The 23,093-nt window shown below is 39.7% G+C and overlaps 1 protein-coding gene across 1 annotated transcript in view; it reads left to right on the top strand.

Annotated features, from left to right (window-relative positions):
• The first annotated feature begins 868 nt into the window (after positions 1-868).
• LOC113168910 (glutamate receptor ionotropic, kainate 3) overlaps positions 869-23,093 on the top strand; it is a 77,340-nt gene continuing 55,115 nt past the window's right edge. The window contains exon 1 of the mRNA XM_026369979.1: positions 869-1,177. Coding sequence (XP_026225764.1) covers positions 1,063-1,177 — 115 coding nt within the window. The 5' untranslated portion in view covers positions 869-1,062. The remainder of the gene's footprint in view (positions 1,178-23,093) is intronic.

Genomic DNA, 23,093 nt, shown 5'->3' with positions numbered 1-23,093 from the left:
GGAAAAAAATCCATCCCATTCAGAGTGCTGTAGGGGTGGTGAGGGAGGAAAAAGTATTTTTCATCTCTATGAAACACAAAACAAAAAAATGCATCGCCGCCATTTGTGAAAACACAAACATACACAATTATTAATCTATGATATAAAGTGTAAACACAATAACGCGAAACAATTCATGTGTGAACTGCAACTGCAAAAGCAGCGAACTACAGTAGGTGACCATCCAGGTGGCTCTCACCTCTTGGACACAGTTGACAAGTATGCGTAACGACGCGTGCCTCTAGTGGCACCGTGGAAAAGGAGGGTCGTCAGACGCACGCAGAGGCACGGCTCTCTGCACAACCTTTCCATCCAGAACAAACTGGAAGCTTTTTTAAATGAACACTGTGTAACAAAGAGCCTTTCTGGACATATCTGGACGTTCTTCAATAAGCAACGTCGCGTTACCACCGTGCGCAACTGGAGAGGAGCGTCGCGGAGAGTGGTTTTCCACGTTCACAAAGTATCTCAGTGTTACACGAACTGTTGGCATGACTGGAATGAGGGACTGGAGTGATTAAACTGCAGCCAGCATTTCTCACATCTCCGCAGCGCGTTCAGATTTCTCGGCACTGGTCTTGTAACGATTTCTCTGTCTTTAGGGCGACAAAAGTGTTCGCGGCGACCCAAAGTTCCGCAGGCGCAGTTCCTCTTCTTCCACAGCGGTGCGTGAGTCCGGCTGGGCTGTTGCCGTGGTACTTGCCAATAGACAGAGAGCATCGACGGTAGGAGGGGATACAGAGACTCCTGCAGGCTAATTGTAGCAGCTTGGGTTCGCAGGTGTATCACTGATCAGCCTGTGAGGGTCTGGGAGCTTCATCCTGATCGAGCCACTCTCAGACTTGTGAGTAACAGAAACAAACACAAAAAAAGAAAAACTGGGAGAATGTTGCACCAAGTACCATGAGCAGAAATTTGTCGCAGACACCAAAACCCATACATGTTCCGTCGAATTCAGTTTTGATGAGCCATTCTGAGTCGTCTCTGGAATTTTAAAAAAGTGGATCCCGCGACTTTACAACCATGCGAAATACTTGGCTGTTCCCCCGGAGTGCGATTTGGGAATACTGGACATCGCTGATTGCATGTATCTTTTGGATTCATTATTCTCACGGGATGCCTCATGTTATTCGAATAGGTAAGTTGTTTACATGGACACACACACACACACACACACACTCACGCACGCACACGCTCCTATTGTAACCTTGAAAGTTGCTCTCTGTTCAGCTCATTTCCATGCGGGTCCTCGTCCGTGCGTTCACGGCGGCAGCGGTGAGTTGTCGGAGCGGAGGAGCAGTCCATTTCATTTGGCGTTCACCTCTCTCCGCTCGTGTGGGAATTGTCATTTTTATTTAAAAGGGCTGCAACCAGTAAGCAACAGGAGACCAGTGCATTATAACAGACTATTCCCTGTCAAATCGAGGGGTGCCGTCTCCACTCAGAGACCATGCAACGAAGCGCTGAGGGTTACTGTGACCTCTATGCACTCTGTTTTGTCTGTTCCATTTTCTTCAGCCAGCACGTTGAGTCACCGGCTCAGTTCGGGCTCAGTGCCATGCCTTCTGGAAGTTAAGTTTTTTTTAAAACACAGTCTGTTCAATTAAAAAGCTACAGTGTCCAGTGAGGAATCACACATCAGAAAGTTTCAAACAGCGTCAGAGAAGTTGACATCTTATCTCATCTTAAATGAGCCGAGTAGTTGAACCCAAACAAACACAATAAACAAATGAGTCCAATTCTGGCCACTGTTGCTTTGCACAGTGTAATCATGTGTTCTCCCCCCCGGTCTGGTACTGTGAGTCACAAATAGAGGGGTTTGTGCTGGCGTTGTCTTTTTCCAATCACTCACTGAGAAACAATGTGAGAATTGTCATTCGGGTCCTGGCAGCGCGATGAAACATTTTGCGCCGCCAAGAGACAGGAACAGAATGAAGATCAATACGGTTTTTGTCACAAGGCAAATCGTTTTTGACATTTGGCGGAGTGCCATGGAGTACAATTACTCAAAATGGCATTGGCCCACATTAACATAGCACTACAACAGCCGGAGGACAGGCAGGGAGTGTGAGAGCATCTTAATGGCATGGGGCTTTTTGTCTTCGAGGTATAAATGATGGGTGAAAGTGGATGAATGTTACTAAAAGATGACTTATTCCATATTCTAGTAAATGGCCTTTTTCAAACCAGATCGCTCTTGTGTGACATATACAAATCACCAACATCCCCTTCTGATTTTGTAATTCATAGTTCCTGTCAAGCTCAGTGGGTGGTCAATGAAAAGCTAAATTAATTCAAATTAAAGTTATTAGACTGCAGCAGGATGATGTATAACTGCATCGCACAGCTCTGTAACTTTGAACGAAACCTTCCTAATGATTTATAGAAATGTGGAAATTAAAATAAAAGAATTTAAAAAAAGAGCTACAAGAGAAATGCACAGCACAGAGTCTAACGCTGTGCAATTATGTTTACTGCTTAGCATCATATGCAGCTATTTGGCAGGCCCAGCATGTCCCTGTGATTGTCTGCTGCACTTTGAAGTGCCATGACTTCTCTGACGCTGCTGTATATGGAGTTTGGCAATGTCTTAGAAAATGCATAAATCCTTTAAGCTGCCTTTGTACTGATCTGAACTGAAATTGTTTGGTCAAAGGGACATGTTTCCCTTTTTTTTTTTAGGTGTGGCAGCAGCTCAAATGAAGACCTGAAATAGACTTGACAGGCTTTGTTTTTAAAAATGTCAAAGTGCTGAGACAAATTTACCTTGAAATGTGCTACAGTCGCACTATTGCTTTTTATAGAATCTATCATTGCTTGTGGTGCAGGAGCAGTTTGTGTGTGCGTGCACGTGTGTGTGTTCCTGAAATTGTATTCTGACAAGCTGCAAAAGGAACATACAAGAAAAGGTTGCTGAATTTGCCTCAATGCCAAAAGTCACTTGTGTTTATGTGATCTTTTGAATTGAGGATGTGTACAGCAACCATGTGTGTAACCATTTTAGTTTTTCCCCAGTTAAAAACACGTTTGTGGAAAAATAACATCATATCGATATTAACATCGTACATAATTGTATTTATAAAATTCTAATTTCATCTGTTTTAATAGAGGATGCGCTGGAGGGTGTGCATAAAATATGCAGTGAGTGTATTGTTGCAGACATTGTAGTGTTGTGTAAAAGAGGTTGTTAGATTCACACTCTATTTGTTTAGGGATGAGTGCTGTTTTCAGGGGGTGTGTATTGGACCTTTTTCCCCTCCTTTTTTGTTATTTGGTACTTGATGTGCAAGTGGGTGTGTGCACTGTGTCACAGCCACCCTGCTAAAACCAACAGAGGGCTCTCTCATAGCCCATGCATGGTGGCTAACGGCGCTCCTCAGCTCTGGCTACTAACACGAACAAACCAGTGAAAATCATCAAAGTGGGCGGTGGTATTTGAGCATGGCACTCTCTGTCTGTGCTGTGTCTGCTGTTGGTTAGGTGGCCTGTGCAGTTCTCCAAGTACACCATCTGGGTAATGGTGGGCATCCAAGGTAGAGTTGTTGCCATTGATTTTAGTGCTCTTACAGTGCTTTACTCAAAGTTGAGGCCAGATGGTCGCTCCGTCTCATTCTACAGCTTTTATTTGTTGGAGGGAATAAAAGACTACTCCTCCTGTATTTGTCCTCTTACACGCTGTGCTTCTCTTTAGTTTCTCTCTGCCTGTCTTTCATCTTTTTTTTTCCTCCTTCCTGACATGTTTTGCAATCTCGAATCTCATCTAGTAACCATTTCAGCTCTTAATGCAGTGCTGCTAAAATAAATACAAATGTGCTCAGCCATGTGGATTTGATTTTTCTTTCTGGTAGACACAGTAATCCGTATGTTTGCCAACATGAAAATATAACATGTTTTACAGTAGTAGAACAATGATTTAATGGTATATGATGTTGCTTTTTGTGCTTGGGTTTAGTGGGAGCAATTAATTTCCCTACATGCATTGCTTTCTCCTGCATCAGATAGGGATTTGCCAATTTGGAAATTTGATTAGATGTACATTTATTATTGGAATACATTTATATATCTATTGTTGAAGTGCACATTAATGACATATTATCATACGTTGTCTCTTCCGTCTGTGGATTGATGAAACTAATTCATCATTTGTTGTCTCTCTTTTTCTCTGTGAGGTTATTCACTGTCTGACAGGGATTTATTGAATAATCAATTACTTTATCTACCTAATACTTAAAGCACTTAATCAGTGCCAGTTAATCAATTTCTCTCGTGATTTGATGTTGATTTCATTTTCTTAGCTCCTCGCTCTGCCCCTACAACACCTAGTCGTATGCATTTTTCATTTAGCTTCCCAAAAATGTTTTGGGCAGCCATGACTCCAGATTTAATTACCGTGTGCGAAACGGCTCGAACATTTAAATATAAGCTGACAAATGTGCAGCACTTGAAGCTTTATGCAGTGTGACCACTCAGAAGCTTCACTGGGATAAATCGAGTCTGTGGTCACCACTTCTGGTTGAAGTCTCTAAAAACACACAGCCACTTCAGAGGCTTGTCTTTATCCTCGCACCAGCAGCTGAGAGAGACCGAGAAGTTTTCATGTGATTAAGTCTTCCAGCGAGCTACAGAGAGTGTACTCTCCACTCGCATGCTCCCTGAGATCCTCCTCATCGGGGTTTGTGCAAATGTCTCATCTGAAATGACTCAGGCATATTTCAAGAGACCGCAAAAAGCTGTAATGGTACTTTGCTATTCTGGCTTTAACAAAGTAAAACCCAAAGAGGTGTTTGTATTGAGAATTACCCACAGGCGGATGTTATGGTTGGTCACAAGGACATTAAAAAAAGAGCTGTTTGGTGATGACAAAGAACAATAAGGAGCTGTTGCATTAAAAGTTGTATAAAATTATGATGGCCATCAGTGGAGTGGAGATGAATATTTCATTTTCATCTAAATTTAATCTGTCCCTAGACATAGAGAGGAAGCAGGAAGAAGCCTGCTGCTGTAAGCGTGGGGCCGGAGACTTGTCGTGATGAATATGAACAAAGGTTGGTAGAGGTCACAGAAGAGCTGGATACGGGCACAACCTTTTTGATGTGTAATTCCATTATCTGTTAGTGAAAACAAAGATTGAAGGGGGGGGGGGGGACTATGAAGGCTGTTTTACCTGGACTAACATGCTCCCCTTCATCCACTTCTACAAACATGGATGGACAAACAAACTGCACAAGAATTAGCTGACACCTATTTTCTGTTTCTCCCACTGTCGGGCATCTGTGTCTTAGTTTCCACACACGCTATATAAACCCATGCTCCATCCACAACATTTTCCAAAACATATGTCTGGTCTCACTGGGCCTCTTGTACACAATCCAATTCCATTCTCTCTGTCAGCACACTCGCGGCTCGTCATTAGCTTCAATCTCGCTGATGAGAAACGGCAGATGTTCATTTTGTTGAGCACAGGGCCCGTCTCTGAATGTGCTGTCTTTTGTACTCGCCTGTGATTTTGAGTAAATGCATTAGAAAGGAACATTCTACTTCCACTAACAAATATGTGCTGCAGGCACGCCATAGTCTGTCATTCCTGTAGTGCTCGTTTTACAGTTAAATTGGTACAACCAGTCAACATGTATTAAACACACCGAGTCCAAGTAAGGCTGCATTAAATGTGTGTTAATGTCCCAGATAAGGTGTAATAAATGCCTAATACCCCGAAATGTGCCCATAATGTGTGCGATCACTAACAACACTTAACTGCGTCAGAGAAGTGCAGGTACTTAGCTCCTTGTTCAGTCACACATAATAATGATCATCCAATAACCCAAGCCACTAGGGGCTAATAGAGTGGATCTACCAACCAGTAAGATAATCCTGTGACACAGCAGGGCCCTATCTAGCCCCAGTTAGCTTAGCCCAGTAGCCGCTGCTCACACACCAGATGGTGTTTTCATATCACACTACCAAGTGGGTGCTCTGCAGTGAAAGGTCTGCTACGGGCATATGCTTCTGATGCCTATTCAAATAAATAAGGTGCAGAGTTCTTCATAGCTATAAATTTAATCTTTTTTTATTCAAAAAGTGAGGAGGCCACTTCACTGTTGTATGGATTTAATGTATAATTGTGCAGATTATGCAAACTGAAACCATTTGGGGGTGGAAGATGTGTTTTAAAGGGCAATTTCACCCACAAATTACCACAATGAAAAACATTCTTATCTACTATTAGTTCTATAAACCCCTGCAGAAAATATTGGTTTTACTGGGTTTTTATATAAGCTCTTCCACTGCCTTGAAGCTGACCCACCTTTCTTAGACTGAATTGAAGGGATGACTTGCTCCTTGTTGTGCTGGTTGGAATATGTTTTCTTTTGAAATGGCCGAGGTAAAGGCCATAGAGACATTAAAGACAGAAACATCTTAAAATAAATACTAAAAGAACAGTACGAATAAAACCAAATTTATCTGCATGGCTTGATAGCAGTGGAGGTACTGAAATAACACTTCCTTTTCTAATTTTGGTGAGGCGACTTTTTAAACATCTCTAGATTCATATGCAGAAACATCCATCAGAAACAGTCGGATTGATTTGGTTCACATTTCCCCTGCTGTCCCTTAAGAAACTTAACATCATTATAGTAAGACATGCTTTTTGGGTTTGACAGTGTTTTGAAATTGGTGGCATGTCAGGGTTGGCTATTTCCCTGTGAATGTTTCTCTACCAGGGCAATGAATCAAATTTCATGCTCTAGCCATTTGTCTTTATTATGTGCCCTTGTCCTTTCCATTTGACTCTCCCATCTCAGCCCTCCTCGGGGCTCTGCTGGAAAAGTCGAATAACATCAAAACTGTTTGAGACAAACGCTTGATCATGGGGCATTTTTGCTCTCAGGGTCATGCCAGCAATATAACATAGTTAATTAGAATGATCTTGTTGGCGGTAATTTGGTGATTATTTTTTACATTTCAGCCTGGGGAGCAATTTGTCTTCACTTTTCAAGGCACACTGTATATGTTGGCAAACCACACATGCCTTGGACGTACAAAGTAGTGCAGCTAAAGAGACAGAGGGAGGAAGAAAGAGCAAGGGTGGTTACATAGATGAAGCTAGGGGACTCTTATTTAGCTTGTTAATTAGTTTGAACCTTTTGATCCCAATTTTAAAACCCGCCACGTTGCAATGCTGGTGCCTTTTGTGTGTTGCCCCAAGCCAGATAAAACTCTGCTTTTTTCCTGTGCCTTTCAAACACAGTGGCATTCACCAGAGCAGTTTTAGCTTTGCTTTCCCTCCCTATGTTACCGTCTTCCTTATCTGTTCCCAGAAGCTCTGTGTAAACTTGGTCACCTCTGACACCTGAGTTGCATACAGTTACACACATGCATTACAATACCAAGACCTTTTCTTTTCACTGTTTTAAAGTAATCAGGATTTGACAGTGGAGGTATCAGCTGCAATGCACAGGTTTAAATCCTATTTAACTTGGGCTAAGGACAATGAAAGCACGGTGACACGGTTTCATTCTGCCCTTTTAATCAAGCTCTCATTGTTATAGGTGCATTGCAAATGTCAGGTCTTGGTTGTGCGATTCCCTCAAATTGCTGTTCCATGACTGTAGGGAGATGTGTGTGCTTGAGTGCGTGTTTAGGAGAGAGGAGAAAAAGAGTGGAAGTGTGAGTGTGTGCATGACAAGGGGATGTATAAGGGGAGCTGGCATAGAATCCCTGGAGCATAGGGGTAGAGCAGGAGTTACTAATCAACTGTGAGAGAGTAGGCTAGAGAAGACTCACCCTCTATTTTCCCCACAGAGAGAAAGAGAAGGAACAGATAAGACAAACCTCTTCAGGCCAAAACCACTACAAATGAATAGCTATCACCAAAAATATCAGGGGGGAAACAGAGATCCTTTCCTTTACATCTTTTCTTCTTCCCTTTCCTTTTCATTCCAGCTGTAAAAAATGCGAGGACTACTGCAGGAAGTCCATAAGACTTGGGGGTTGCCTTTCTAGCCCCTGTGCGCATCCCTCCACTGATGGATAGCCAGGAGGTTGGAAGCCAATGTCAATTTAGTTAACACACCTAATACCCAGAGCACTCACAATGTGTGCAAGCAAGACAATCTGGGATGGCCTCCTCTGTCTCAGCGAATGTTTTACCAGTGCCGATCTACTGTCCAGGTTGGCCTCAGAGAGCAGTGTGGTTAACCACAAAATGTTCCCCCGTGACTCATCTGAAGACAGCTTGTCTGCATGTGACCGGCTTCAGATATATGGAATAAGACAGATTATCATTGACAGGGAAGGAGAAAGGAGGAGAGATGGTGGGTGGATTGAGGCTGGCAGTACATTTCAGTAAAGCTATTAGTGATGCTTGTATGAATTATGGCCTTTAATATAAAGCCAGAAAAGGTAACTGTCCTGAAGGTTCTGACAATTTCAGATGAGTTTGAGAGACGAGGGAGAAAGATGGCTGTCATAGTAACAAAGCTCAGGTAGCTGGTAAACTAGAACTACAGCCTAATTAGTCCTTCATCTATCTGCTGTTTTATTTATTTATTTTTTGTTCCTTCTCAAGACTTAATACACGGTTACGCTTCTGATTGTTTTGTGCCTGAATCATATTTCCAGTCTCAAGTGTTTGTTTTTTCACATTCAGCCTCAAGAGTTTTTTCCTTCTCTTTGTGATCAGTCTCATGTGTTGATGTGTAGTTTGTAAACTAAAATTGCACCCAGCATTACTTTAAACTGAATTATTAGGGTTTATTAAGCTATACTGTATACTTATGGAATTATATATGTATAACAGCTCACCATTCATCTTTTTAACATATTAACCCTAATTCAGGGTATACATTTGCTATATATAAGATTTGGTAGGTTTATAATATTTATATATTAATATTATTAATTTGTGTGACATCCTAAAGGTTTTTGCTTGTCTCTCACTGCCACCTTTCCTTTTCCACATTATTTTTTATGGTAGTTGATCAGAATACATACAACAAAATTCAGTTGCAGACAAAGTTTAGAGAGAAAAAGAAAATGCAACACACCTACACAGAAGAAAATCCATCTTTAAGGCCCAACTATTTTAACCCCTTAAACCCAGAGTAGTGTTGTTACTGATCTGGAGAAATAAAGGAGAATTAATTCTGTGAAAGCTGGCTAATTTCTGAATAAAACTGGGCAAACTATGAGCTGTGTTCCTAATTGCTTTTCACCAAGACTGAACATAATACCATGAAATTCGCCTGCACCAAAATAGTCTGCAATCAGCAAGTATTATCTGGTTTGATGAAAAGGATCAATTGAAGTAATGCTGCAATAATCATATGCAAATTTAATGAGACATCTGCAGTGTATTAGGATGATTATTTCTATTGGTAAAGCAAACAATGCATGTCCTTCTTGTCTGCCATTTTAGTCAAAAATGCTAAAAAATGTCTTTAAAACAATTTTCTTTTTTACATACTTTCTTTTCACTTTTCTACTTAAATCTGTGCAACTGTACTGTTGTAGAATGTGTAGCACACTCTGAGTTATTTTGTAATGAATATGTCAGGTCACAAAATGGTCGTCATGCCAAAATCAAACACCAAATGCAAAAATAACCAACTTCTGCAAAACAACCAACAAAAAAGCTATTTTCTGTGATTACATATCTAGACTTACAAATCTATTAAGATCATTTAGGAGGCAACACAATTTAGAAATGTCAATTTTCTAAATGTCTGGAAAGGTCCATTAGAAATTCAGTAAGTGGGAGTAGGGTTTCTATTAGTGGAAAATCCTATCATACCATCACTGTGCCCTTAAACCTCTGACTTACACTCCATTTGGATTAAACAATCAAAATTCAAGTCTATTTATGTAGACTTGCCTTTTGGTGTAGTTCCCATTTACAAGAGCTTTTGTTAGCTTGATTGGTACTTGGAGAAATTTATAACCATCAGAACATTGACCACATTTAAAATAATTGGCCTCATGCTGGCATCACAGAATTAATGCTCAGTTAAAGCCCTGCTCAGACTCCTTCTGCAGTGTTCACATACAGTATGAATTGCCTGTCTGAAGGAGGAGTAATTACTTTAAATGTGGTTACCTTATTCTTATACCATGGAGGGCACAGGGCACAAAACACTGTATGTAGAAAATGAATGAATTCATCATTGGGTTGAAATTAAATCATTAAATCAACAGAATATATGTTTAGATTTTCATTTGATTCATTACCTGCTACATTCAAATGTATGTGTTCATATAAAAAAACTGATGATCAAAACTTAATGATGTCAGCCATTATTAAAAATTACATTAAAAATGTAATTTGACTTATACATTTTAGTGTCCTAAAAATAAAAAAAACTATGAAACAATTTAGAACTGAGACAAATTAGACAACTTATTGAAGAGACAATTAGTTGCCAAAAGGTATAATAATTAAATCTTATATATACTGTATATATATGAAAGTAGAGACTTTATATAATACAGCAGCCAGCATAAAGACTTTAAAAAGTCTGAACAGGGAGAATTATACTGTAAGAATTTAACATTCAGATGTAAATACCTTCTCCCCGTTGTGTGGCGTATGGAGAAAATCAGAAAATGTGATTTAACAACTGATTTAATTCCAATGTAGGAGGTCAGAGGCCAATCAGCAGAGTTTGCAAGCTGCATTTCAGTAATGATTTCCATCCAAAACAGACCAGAGACCGTACTTGCTTAGTCAATATTCTGCTTAAGAATTACAGGCTAACAGGATGACCCTGATGTGTGTGTGCAAGTTGAGCCGCTTAGTATAGGGGGGCTCTATAGCCACTGTCAAGCCTAAAGCGGAGGACAAGAGGAGATATTACCTCCAATTATGTGCTGTGGTGTATCTCTGAAGTGTGAGCACCATAAAGCTGCCGGCCTGTCAGTCCTTTTATTTTTGTTTCAAATTATAGATAATGTGATAGAGGAGCCCTCTCTTCCCCCTTTGTTGTGTCCTTCTTCTATTCCTCCTCATCCTTTCCTTGAGCAAAGAAATATCCATTTATTTGAAGCCATGTTCTTTCTAAGAGGGTAAATGATAAGCTTTTGTTTAGGTTCCATTCACTTGGTCTTCTTCTTTTCTTACCAGACAGAAGATTTGACCCTGCTAATATATGCTCGTTGTGTTAATCTCTTGCCAGAGAAAAATGAGAACCCCCTTCTCTCACCTTTCTTGACCTGTATCACTTCTGTTTCCTCAATGCACTGCATTACAAAACTTACATTTCAATTTGCAAGCCCAATCACTGAGATCTTATGAGCTGCTGGTTGGAAAGCAATTGAGCCTCATTGAGTACGTTCCCTCATGTTCCCAATCCATTTGAATATTTAAAGATATTAAATGACTTGAATAAACCGCTTACAGAACCAAAAGTTTTTTCCTTTCTTTGTCTTTCATTGCTCTCTCTCTCTCTTTTTTTTTTTTTAAACACTTCATTTGATTGCACCCACCAGTCATCTTTGCCTCCATCTAGTGCTTCCCTGGTCATCTGTGCACCTTGATTTCAGAGTTGAAGGTAGGGGGTGGGAATAACAGCACATGGAAATGGGCTGGTGATTGCCTTCATCCCCGCATGGTGATGGAGGGCTTGAGTGATCACGCCCCTCCAGCCCCTCCTTGGTGGTTGATTAGCTGTGGAGCCCTGGAGCTCCGGAGTGACACACTGGCTCATCAGACTTTGCTCAGCCTGTCAGGAACCCCTTTGATTGCACAGTGCTTCATAATTGTCCCCCATTCTGCAATAGTGTCCGGTGTCTCATCGTGTCAGAGAATGCACCACTCAACTTTTCTAGTTGTTTTTCATAATATACACACTTGACATGATTCCACATTAAAGATATGTTATAAAATGTTATATCTGGTATATGTACCAGATATCTGGTGCATGGTATGCTACGATTTTTAAAATGTTTAAAATGAAAGTTGTACTAAAGCATCTTGAATTGTATGTAATCAAGGTTAAACTGAATTGGTGACTGCAGAAATGTGGGACAACATTTATGTCTGTCTGCCAGCACCAGTAGCCGCAAATGGGTCTAGTGTAATGTCTTTTTTAGTAAGGCAATTGGAGAAGAATTGCCATCGTGGCATTTGTAATCATTTAGTTGGTAGACATGATTGAAAGTTAAAGCAGTCAGAACAGAGAACTCTGAGGGCTCTGGCCCAGGTTATTGATTCATATAGCTTATGTGGGTGAACTGCCTGAGGTGTGGAACTCATCAAATCATAGACTGTATTCATTATTTTTATGTCTTGGCATCTGCCTCTGGTGACACTTGAATTTCTTAAAGGTGATCCATCCGTGATACTCTAGCTGACATTAATTAGAAACAGACTTTCACTCTGCATTGGACAGCTATGGGTTAGGACCCAAAATGTGTGTAATAGATTCAAGTATTCAAAAGCTTAATTGTCACATACACAAACGTAAGGTTGTCTCAAAGGTCCAATGTGAAAAATAAAATTACAGGATTAATTATGCATTTTCAACATATAAAATTATATTTACTTGTAAAACTATAAAATGAAGAATACTATTCTGTATGTGCTTGAGGGTTATACGCAAATGTCCAGTGCATCATTTAGGATTGTGCTAGACCATGCTGAAGACATACTGAGGCTAGAGTCCACAATCCTATGGCCTGAGAAAGCAGCTTTCTTCTTATTGGACTTGAGGCTACACAGGCTTTTCAGTGCAGAAGCTGGAATATCTATTGCTGAGGTGGTGAGTATGCTTCATAATTCTGATAGTTCTTGTTCAACTTCTTCTAATGTGTGTCTGGCAGAGTATGAGAAGTAGATCTGACAGTATGGAACTTGACTGTGTGTGACTCTGTACAGTCATGAGTATAGAATTTTCCAGGAGATTTGATGGCACACTCTGTTAGGGTGCTTCCTCCAGCATAAGACTATTGGACTTCAGCTGTGTCTCGGATGATCAAGACAATGCCTCTCTTGTCAAGATGTCAATGAAAAAGTGTGTGGACTCCCAGATACATGAAGATCCTCTTTCCATAAAGTGTCCATCAAATTATCTGTGGTGTGTAGTTCTTCTGCTCTTTCTTCCTGAGATTTGCAACCATCTATCATTGTTGTTAAATGGTCCTATTGCTGCTGTGTCATCAGCAAACTCTATGATAGAGTTGGGGATGTTTCTGAGTACAGAGTCACTTTTGAACATGAAATATGCCAGGAAGCTATAGGCAAACTCTGGGTGAAACCTGTGTTGAGGATAGTGGTGTTTGGAGGTATAACAGTCCACCTGACCATTTGAGTTCTGGCAGCCAGGTAGTTCAACACTGAGATCCCTATAGTTCCTAATGGACCCAAACAGACCTGTTGAAAGCTGACCCCAACCCTATGTGAATAAATTAATAAGAAAACAAAAAAAAAATACAGAGACAGTGCTTGACAAGCACAGCCAGACTCGACCCAAATGGACCTGCAAAAATTTAGATCCAATCTAAAGTGCGATTGAATCAAAAAAGAGTGAACACACTGACACCACTGATATGTTGATATGTAAGTTGGTTTTCCCTCTTTGTACTCATTTTACCTTGAACTTGTTTCATACAAGGTGCAAAAAACACCTCCATTTCCCTTTTCCTTGCTCCTCGCTTCACATTTCCCTTGCTTCCCTTGTAACATACAATGTCATAAGTTGACAACTTGCAGTTTTCACTCAGATCCAATCTGGTCCTGGACATACTGAAACAAAGACCCGGGAGACTAAAAGAAGACCCGATTTGACTGGGGTGGCAGGTTGGGTCTCGAGCTGAGTGGAGCAGTGAAGACCTCTAGTTCAGGATGCAAGCATTGAAGGAGCAGGATGCAGCTTTGCAGCTCCTCAAAATAACAGCATAATGGCCTCTAATGGTTCTAGTATCCTCAAATGCAAAAGACCGGACCTTTCTTCTGTGTCTTGGCTCAGTGTAACGGTAAAAAGGTCTAGCAGGTCTGCTAATTCCACACATAGATATAAAGCGTTTCCATACACCAGACAGTTGATCTCCAGTCTCTCCAGACCATTAGCTGCTTTTTATTGTGCTAAGACACATGAAATTACATCTCTCTCTGTTGTTTTGGCTACTAGCCGCCATTACTCATGTTTAAAGCACACACAGCACGTATGGAGTAAGATTTTAAATGTAAAAGACAGCCTCTTTGTTTTGTGTGATAACTCGCCCACTGTGTACAGTTACAGTTAAATGCATGACAGCTGATCTTATTTTCTACCAAAGAAGTGGTGATAGCAATGACAGGATTGTTCATGCCCACACTCGGTGTCTGTTCTTTCTTTTATCTCTTATCTTTATGTCCCTCATGCCATGTTAAAGCATGGTCTTCGAAGTGTCAATCCTGCACTAGCTTTTTCTTTCTCTTCCATGTATAATCTTCAATCTACAGTGCTTTACAGTTTCAGTGATTTCACCTGATTCTTATTTACTAGACTTTGGGCATAAAACATGACTTTTTTCCTTCCTCTTGCTTTGGTAGAGAGTGTACTGTCACAGCTCTCAAATGAAATAGGACTCGGTATCAACCCTGAACAGGATGATAGACTTTTCCTTGCCAGCGATGTGCCATTGTATTGAAAAGTAATTCCATCATCATATTGAGCACATGTATTTACATAAGAAGTAGAGGGCTGTAGCAGATGAGTGGCTTGTCATAACATTACACGTTTGTTCTGTCAAGAAATGAGTCAAGGTGTTCGTGTTGTGTCACAGTGGAAGCCTCAGAGAAAATATTAGCTTTGTCAAGGGTCCGTGAAGAGTGCCGTAACAGGGTAAAAATGGCATGTTGTTTTATACCACCTCTTCTCAGGTGTCTGTCTGAATGTGCAACAGAAGGATAATGAACACAGTAAGTGTTAGTATTGTGTATTGGTATGGAGTGACTGTGGAATTTGAATACTTTCTGTTCTTGTATTTTAATCACAATTAGGTTGAAAGATAGAAGTGAAAAACACAAGAGAAATGCAATTACATTTAAAACAAGTGATGACTTTTGTACTTTATCCCTGTCAGAAACCAGGACAAAAGAGAAAAATGCATAGAGCTGTATGACATCAGTGTTTTAAATAATACTGGGTATTAAGAATTGGTTTCCATCTAGGAAATGTAGATTAAATAATAGGGCTTTTTAATGCACCTAAACAAAGAAGCCATAGATGTAGATTCTGCTGCTGATAATATTCCTCTTTTGAACTGAAGATTAATTAATGCCCATATGAATAAGGATACAACAATCTGTGACATGTTGGACCTCAAGTGTGCTTCCTCTAGAAATCAAGTCACTGATTGTTCACGTGGATTAGTGAATTTTGTTTGGGATATGGTCACAAAATACTAACATATCTTTATGTCAAATGGTCTTATTAAAATAAATGTGGTTTTAGCTTTAAATAATTTTTTTGGTTTAAATAAATGCTAGAGAAAATAACAATCGATGCAAACTGAAACTGTTAAGCAATGCAAGAGGCATCACTTGACTTCATTTAAAAAATGTTTGATTCAAAATCTCAATATTTCCTGCTCTGATTCTTTAATCTGTACGTGCTATATGTACATCCAAACACCTACTGTAGTATTTGTACTTTAATTATGTGAGTTTTTCCACTAAGTGTTGCAATTCAATAAATTCTGAGTCCACTGTCCAGCCGCAATGTATTCTTTCATGGGCTGAATAATATGTAATACCTCGTAAAGCTTCACACCTCCCTGGTAATGTGTCACTGCTGGAGACAGATACACTCACTTCAGTTCAAAGTAAGGCGTGTCATTTTGTTGACAAGATGTAGCTGGATGCCTGTGAGCATGTTTGTGTCTGGGAAGACATGTTATTTTGTATTTTCTCCCTAAAAAAAAAAAGAAGATCAGCGTTGTGACAGGAAGTCTGTCAGTGCTGCGTTCTCAGATCATTTAACTTGAGAATCTAGTTGTGGCTTTTAGAATCAATTAGAATTAATAGATGCTTAACCATACGATGCCATTAAATAGTTGGTCACAAAGAATAGCTGCAGTCCACATTAGTGGTGTCCTATGGAGTTATCTTATAAACAAAAAAAATATATATATTGTTGTACTCTAGTTGTATGCATGGGCTATTTCATTGATACGTACATAGTGTAGAAGTAGTGCATATTGAGAGTGGAGATTTTTTTAGACAATTTCTTATTTTCTATTTCTGTTTTTTTGTTTTTCACTGAAACCCTGGCAGTGCAATATTGGTTGGAGGTGTTGGTGGTGAATCTAGGGAATAGAGCAACCGAGCTTCTCATATTGGGTTAATTGATTGTGTTAAAAGCATTTGTAAAGGGAAAACCTATTCTCATGTAAGCAATCATGCTTGTAAAACATATCTTTTATTGGTGATTGGTGTTGGTTATGGTGCTTGCAGTGGGACTGAATAGATGATCCGTCTGAAACAAAGCCTCTGCTTGTGCCGGTGTATATTCCACGGGTAAAGGTTGCTAAAAGAGAGGCATGATGGGTGTTTCCCTAGCCTGTAGTTGTTGTGAGCCTCTCAAGTCACGTAGAAAAGACAATAACGGATATGATGCATTGTATTCTATTTTCAAAAGAAGAATCATCTATGAATATGTGAATAATCCCAGAACATCTCTTCTTCACAGAGAGTCATGACAGTCAGTGGATCAGACCGCAGAACTGAAGACACACCAGGCAGATGCTGTAAATAATTGCAGTTATCACACAACAGAAATGTTGGTGATGATGACCTGCTGCCAGTGCAAAAGGTCAATGTTGCTGCACCTATGTTGCCCTATGTACCGTTTCCCACACAACATTTCCATTTTGTAACCTCTTTGGAGCAACATGGAATAAGCTGGGTTTGCTGTTGGCATGTGGTCATTGTGATTAACTTGTCCTGAGAGTTAAGATATCGCCCACTGAATGTGTGCTCACTTCAGGTCAGGAAAATATGGTTCAGGAGCAGGAAGTCAGCATTGTGGTTACAGGTTAATAATATTTTTAAAAGTGCGATTCACCATCCCTTGCAGGCTCTTTTAGTTTAAATCCTTCTGGTACATTGTGATTCTTCTCATATCCAGCTGAGTGTAAAGATTATCATTTGAACATATTTATCATTAAAGTCTAATTACACTCACTGTTTCACTCTGTTTATCTCCACCTAACACATAGTGAGAATTGACCTTCAATTATATTTCTGCCAGAGTAAAGTCATTGTCTCTTCAAATGTAAGCAGAGCAAAGTTTGTTCAAATGCACGAGAAAAAAGTGTCCCTGCACTTCATTCTAGTTTCTCCTTAATTATCAAAGGGGTATGCATTACATTTGCTCTCATATCACCTCATGGTTGTCATCCTCTTTGACAGTGTTTAATTGAAAAAGGGAGACTGGAAGTTTCTTACCAAGTTCACAATCAGCACTGATCATAGAGTGTGTTGATGTGAAGTGAAACTTCTTCAAAATTCACACTTTAAAATACACTCTTCGTTCTTCATTCTCCCTTCTTCTAAACACACACACACACACACACAGACACACACACACACACACACACACACACACTTAGCTAAGACATTTGTGTTTTCCAGGCTATATTCCATCACATCATGCCATGATGAATATGAGACAAGTCATCCATTATAAGGACTTGATTGGTTCTGTAGTGGCAAATATCACAGCCAAATTTAATACCATCACCACACACATAGAACACATACACCTCAGCACTGCCTGGTTTAGCCCCTTTCATAATTTTCTTGTCAAGGATAGCATACAGGGTAAAGAGAGGGCAAGCACAGAGTAAACAGTGGACAGATTTTAGATGTATCACTGTAATGTAGTAATTACCTGTCAGTGTGGGACTGCACAGTGCTGCTTATTAACATTCTGGTTCAACAGAATCAAAACTATCTTCAAATAAGGTATTAAACTTTAATTACAAGCTTCCACTGGCAGCGTAGGTTGTTAAAACACAAATCCTGGCAAAGTCCACTTTTTTTAAACGCTGCTTTTATTTCCACACCTTTCCTGATAGGCATTCTTATCTCCTCTTGTTTTTTATTGAAAAATTAGTTGCATGCAATATGCATAGCATATTGTTAATGTGATATACAGCAAATGTGATGCTCCATATCACCATCACCTTAAATTTGTACTACAGGCAGAGCAACAGGCCAAGAAGCAGGTATTTCCGATTGCAAAGCAACATTTTGGCCAGAATGCATCAGTATAATGGAAAATTATGGCCAAATAGGGTCCAAGATGCAAACAATGTAGTTAATAAGTACGTGGCCGATTTTCATGTCAGCATGCACTGGGAAGCGTGGAATCACTCTGGTGTTCAGTTTGTGGTGGCTGCTGTACCGAAAAAAAGAATTATTAGATTTAATAGTATGTAGGGGAGAGAAAAGCAATGAATAAATAAGAGGTTATACAGTGGTGCAATTCAAATCAGCCTTGGATTCAATTTGTAGATGGAATAGTAATAGGAAAGCCAGAGAGAGGAGGCAGAAAATGGTATGTGATTTCCCCCACTCGCTTGCATCACACCATGCTAATTTGTTTTTCATGCTCTGCAAATGCACGCCAAACTACAGTTTTTCTCCCGCTCAAGCTGGGCACATTATTTATTTATTTTTTTGGTTTGTTTTGTAAGTATTTCATTTATTTAATTATTTGGTTACTCTGTACGCATTGACCTCTAAATCTGGTTTTGGTAATAATTGCTAAAACGGAACAGCTGTTTAGTAGTCTTTCACGAGAGCTGCTTTCAGCCGGTGCCATCTCACGTTTCATTTTCACGATGTCTGCATAGCCTTGTGGCTCTCTTCAAAGACTACAAAAAAGTGTGAGAATAAGAAAAGCACAGTGTAAATGGCCCTCCTAATGACTCTCAGCAGGACTACCCCTTGTATCTTTTATGAGCCAGGAAGAAAGGCGCGCTTCATTATACAGTGCCCATCTGAAATCCACCAGCAGTATGATGCCCAACAAAAAGAATCCCCTCCTGGCAAATCTGGCGTGATGGGACACATTAGCGTATCGTTAGCCTGTTAGCGTGCCTGGAGGTCAGACACTGACTGCCAAATTCCTGCTGCTGTTGAAAAAGAGCTTGCTCTTGATGTCAGTTCATTTATTTGTGAGTAGATATAACATTTGCATAAACATGTCCCTACAAGATTTTCTACGTTTACCAAGATTTGGTAGTGATTAATAAATAGATCTACATCATAACAGCTTAGCAAAAACTGAAATTTAAGTGCTGCTTCCTCAGATGCTCAAATGTAGGCAATAGCAAATGTTACTTTAGTCTCCTGTATGAATTAGGAGCAAATCTATAATAAGGCCCCTGACTTAAAAATACACTTTATGAGTATTCAATATGAAGAATATCAGGTTAAGTCTTTGGCGATAATGTAAGGTCATGAAAAATGTAGTGTGGCAGAGTTTCTGTTTTAACAAGTAATATTTTTTTATTCCCTCTATTTTTGGCCTGCCTGCTGGGGACATACTGGAGTTGTGCTTTTGCACTAGTTAGATCTGTGAGTTTATTATAGAACATGGGGATGCCCTTTGCTTCAGCCAAAGGAAACTATATATATGGTATAGTATAGTATACAGCTTGGATGAATGTTTTTTAATGTAGTCTCATAGTGAAGTGTGGGATCTGTATTGTAAGACTATTAGTAATTAGTGAAGCAGCATAAAGGACTTACTTCACGGATGTAGATAACATGGCAGCACAGCAGAGATTCTGAGGAAGATGGATGGAAGCCACAGCAACAGATGATGTAGATGACGGTGAAGAAAGCGGAAGATGGATGGTTGTGGTCAGGGAGAGGTTAATAAGGCGAAAGAGAGGGAAAGTGATGAGGGCTGTGACTGTAGCAGTCACCTAGTGTCATTTCTCACTCACTCTACTGCTCTCATTGATGGAACCAAACCCCAAAATATCATCTAATTGGCTAACCTTCAAAATGACACGCACCATCAGAGGCATCACACGCCGCAGTGTGTGGAAATAGTTAAACAAATTGCCTACCACGTCGCACAGCACTATCACGTAGAATAGAATAGATTCTGAGGAATGATAAGGGACATTTCAATGGATTAGTGTGCAGTATAGTCGGGGTGAAAGGTTTGAGAGTGGAGAATTGTAAGGCTAACAAGTGCAGGGCATAGTCAGCAAATAATGGGAAAGTCATCTGTGAGAGATGACTATCAATTAAAGCACTTAAGGTGCTAATGATCAGCAAAGGGTTCCTAATGAGGATATGTGAAGGTGGGAGCACATCTCTGGAAGTCAAGTGCATTGTTAAGATTCCAGCAGTATGCTAAAAGCCATGAATGCACACAGGCCCACTCATCACACTATCAAGGTCATTAGATGCTGTAATCAACTTAGCTAGCACTGTTTCAGGGAGAAACAAAGTTGCTTTGATTTAAAGCAGCGATGGGAGACCGTGTGCTGCAGTACAGCAGGTGATTACACTAACTAGTTCCTTCTGTCAGCTAGAAGGCACGCTAATCAGTGAAATCACCCTGTGTTTGGTTGGAATGGAAACCTGCACACCCAGCAATTCCCTGTCACATGGTTGCTTATCACTGCTTTAAGATGGAGAATTACAAAATGCTGAATCGGATTCTTGTTTAAATTACAATAGATAGAACACACTCTGTATATGAGATCAATATACATGTATTGAGTTGTTAAGCAATATACATTTACACTAAGACAGTACATTTTTCCAGTTGTCTATATAATGTAGATTGGCACAAAGATAACCGGTGTTCCAGTTTATCCAGTTGCTGTCAGTCAGCTGTATTCTCAACTATGGAATGATAAATAGACGTGATAAAATAGGTGCCCTAAGGGTTAGAATTAGGCCTTTGACCAATAATTATTTTTGCAATGATTCATACATGCTGTCTGTCTGTCTGTCTGTCTGTCTGTCTATCTATCTATATATATAATCTATCTATATATATATATATATATAACATGTGTCAATTCATTCCAGTGAGATCCCTGTCTCTGCTGAAATGGTTTCAGTAAATGAGCAATGTAGGCTCAGTGTGGACTTAGCCAGCTGTCTCGCCTTTAGAAAAAGAGCATTGTTTGGGAAGGAAAGAGCATGCCACCACTGACACCGTACACTCTCGTAGCACCTCCAGGTATTTGATTATCTCTGTAGCAACCTGCTCACTGATGACCCCCATTACCTACCTGGCACACAGGTCAGGCACGTATTGCATCAAATAAAATGTACTTCCTGACAATCTTTCACACAAGGCCAGAGAAAATGTGAATAGGCTGGACGAGGGTCCTTCACAACAATGGAACCACATGTACATCTATGGGTTGATTCAGTCATGAGCTGCACTACTACATACTGTATTATTTCTCTCAGATGTCTGTGGAACTAAATTATATTTTAGAAATATTTATTTGTACTTAATGGCATTGGAAGCTGTCGACATCATAAAATGCAAATGTAATTTTCCCACCACTTCACTTTGTACTCCACTCTCTCACACGGTTAGTCTGCCACTAAATTCATTAATGAAAAGTTCTAAAATCACATAAACATTTCTAAAAATATACATCTTTATTTGGGCAGTTATGCAAAGGGATTTCACCATATTACAGGTTTTTGAGATTTAAAGAACGTGAACACTGCATCACATTGGCCAAAGCAAAACGAAATACAAAGGGTGCATTCAGGCATCACTGGTAAACTCCTAAAATGATGTTAGATATCTTGATAAGACTTTCTGTGATGCCTGGCTAGTAACTTGGCCTGGCCAGGTGTCCACCTTAGATTAAAAACACTGTAAATGTAGTCATGTGACATTTCCTGACTCTGTTCCACATGACTCACATGTTCCTCCCCAAGTGTGCTATGTTGGGGACATACTGGCTACTTGTGGATCTACAGCAACATCATGCTGGCGTGTTTTTGGCCAGGCATGTGAGGGTGGTGATCAAAAGCTGATTGTGTCCATGTGAGAAAACACTTCCATTACTTTTTCCACTGATATGTACAAAGGTGCAAAGCTTTGCTGTGTTTAGCAGACAGGACTAGGGCACAATAGCGGAGCAAATGTCAACCGAACTATATTGCTCACTATTTTTGCAAATTCTAGTATACTGGCATCATTTCAGGCACTTCATTTTCAAGACCAGTACTTATGTTAATGAGAGTTTTCCCCCCCAGAGAAAAGCCGAGCGTGATTTGGTGGATGGCAAAAACTGTAATTTCTCAACTATGAATATCATTTTAATAGTGGCATTTTTCACCTCGTTTCCCTTGGCAAAGTAGAAGCATGACAGAGTATGTCTGTGTCATTTGCCCACATGGGTGTTTTGGAGTGCAAGCTTTCGCATGTCTCACAGGATATTTTTTTAGTCACTCATTTGTGTTAAGGTAATAATGAAAACATATGCCATACATTAGTTATTATGTTTGTCTCATGATGATAAAATAAGATGACGTTTTTCCTTCATGGCTGCACAGCTTAATGTTTAATAAAATAGACTTCCCTGTACATTCTGCATTAGAGATGAATATCACTACGTATTCTTCCATGAAAAAAAAATGTTTGTGCTTTATACACAGTCACACCAAATAAAACTAGAATAAGGCGTTACATGCTCTAGCATGTATGTGTGAAGAAATGCAAACAAAGATACTAGACATGCAAGTTATATATATTTCTCCAACCTTTTAAAGAAGATTGTATTTGGACCTACATAAATAACATCTACTAACTTCACAACTCTTGGTGGGTGTTATGCATGGTGCCTTTTAACTGATGGTGGGTGTGCCTGTACATGCTATAGATGCTTATATAATACTAATTTAAAAGTCTCACCAAGATACAAAACTTAAAAACATGGTCACATGAAGTTAGTTACAACATTCAAAACTCGGAGCACCAACTATGTTTGTCTAAATATAAGCAAATACCCATTTAACCTTATTAACATGAACAGTTTATAAGGTTAAATAACTGGCAATAATAGTTGAA

This window comes from Anabas testudineus, chromosome 16 (assembly GCF_900324465.2).
Source record: "Anabas testudineus chromosome 16, fAnaTes1.2, whole genome shotgun sequence".
NCBI lineage: Eukaryota > Metazoa > Chordata > Actinopteri > Anabantiformes > Anabantidae > Anabas > Anabas testudineus.
Note: the sequence above shows the minus strand (reverse complement) of the source record. Positions and strands in the feature narration are given on the sequence as shown.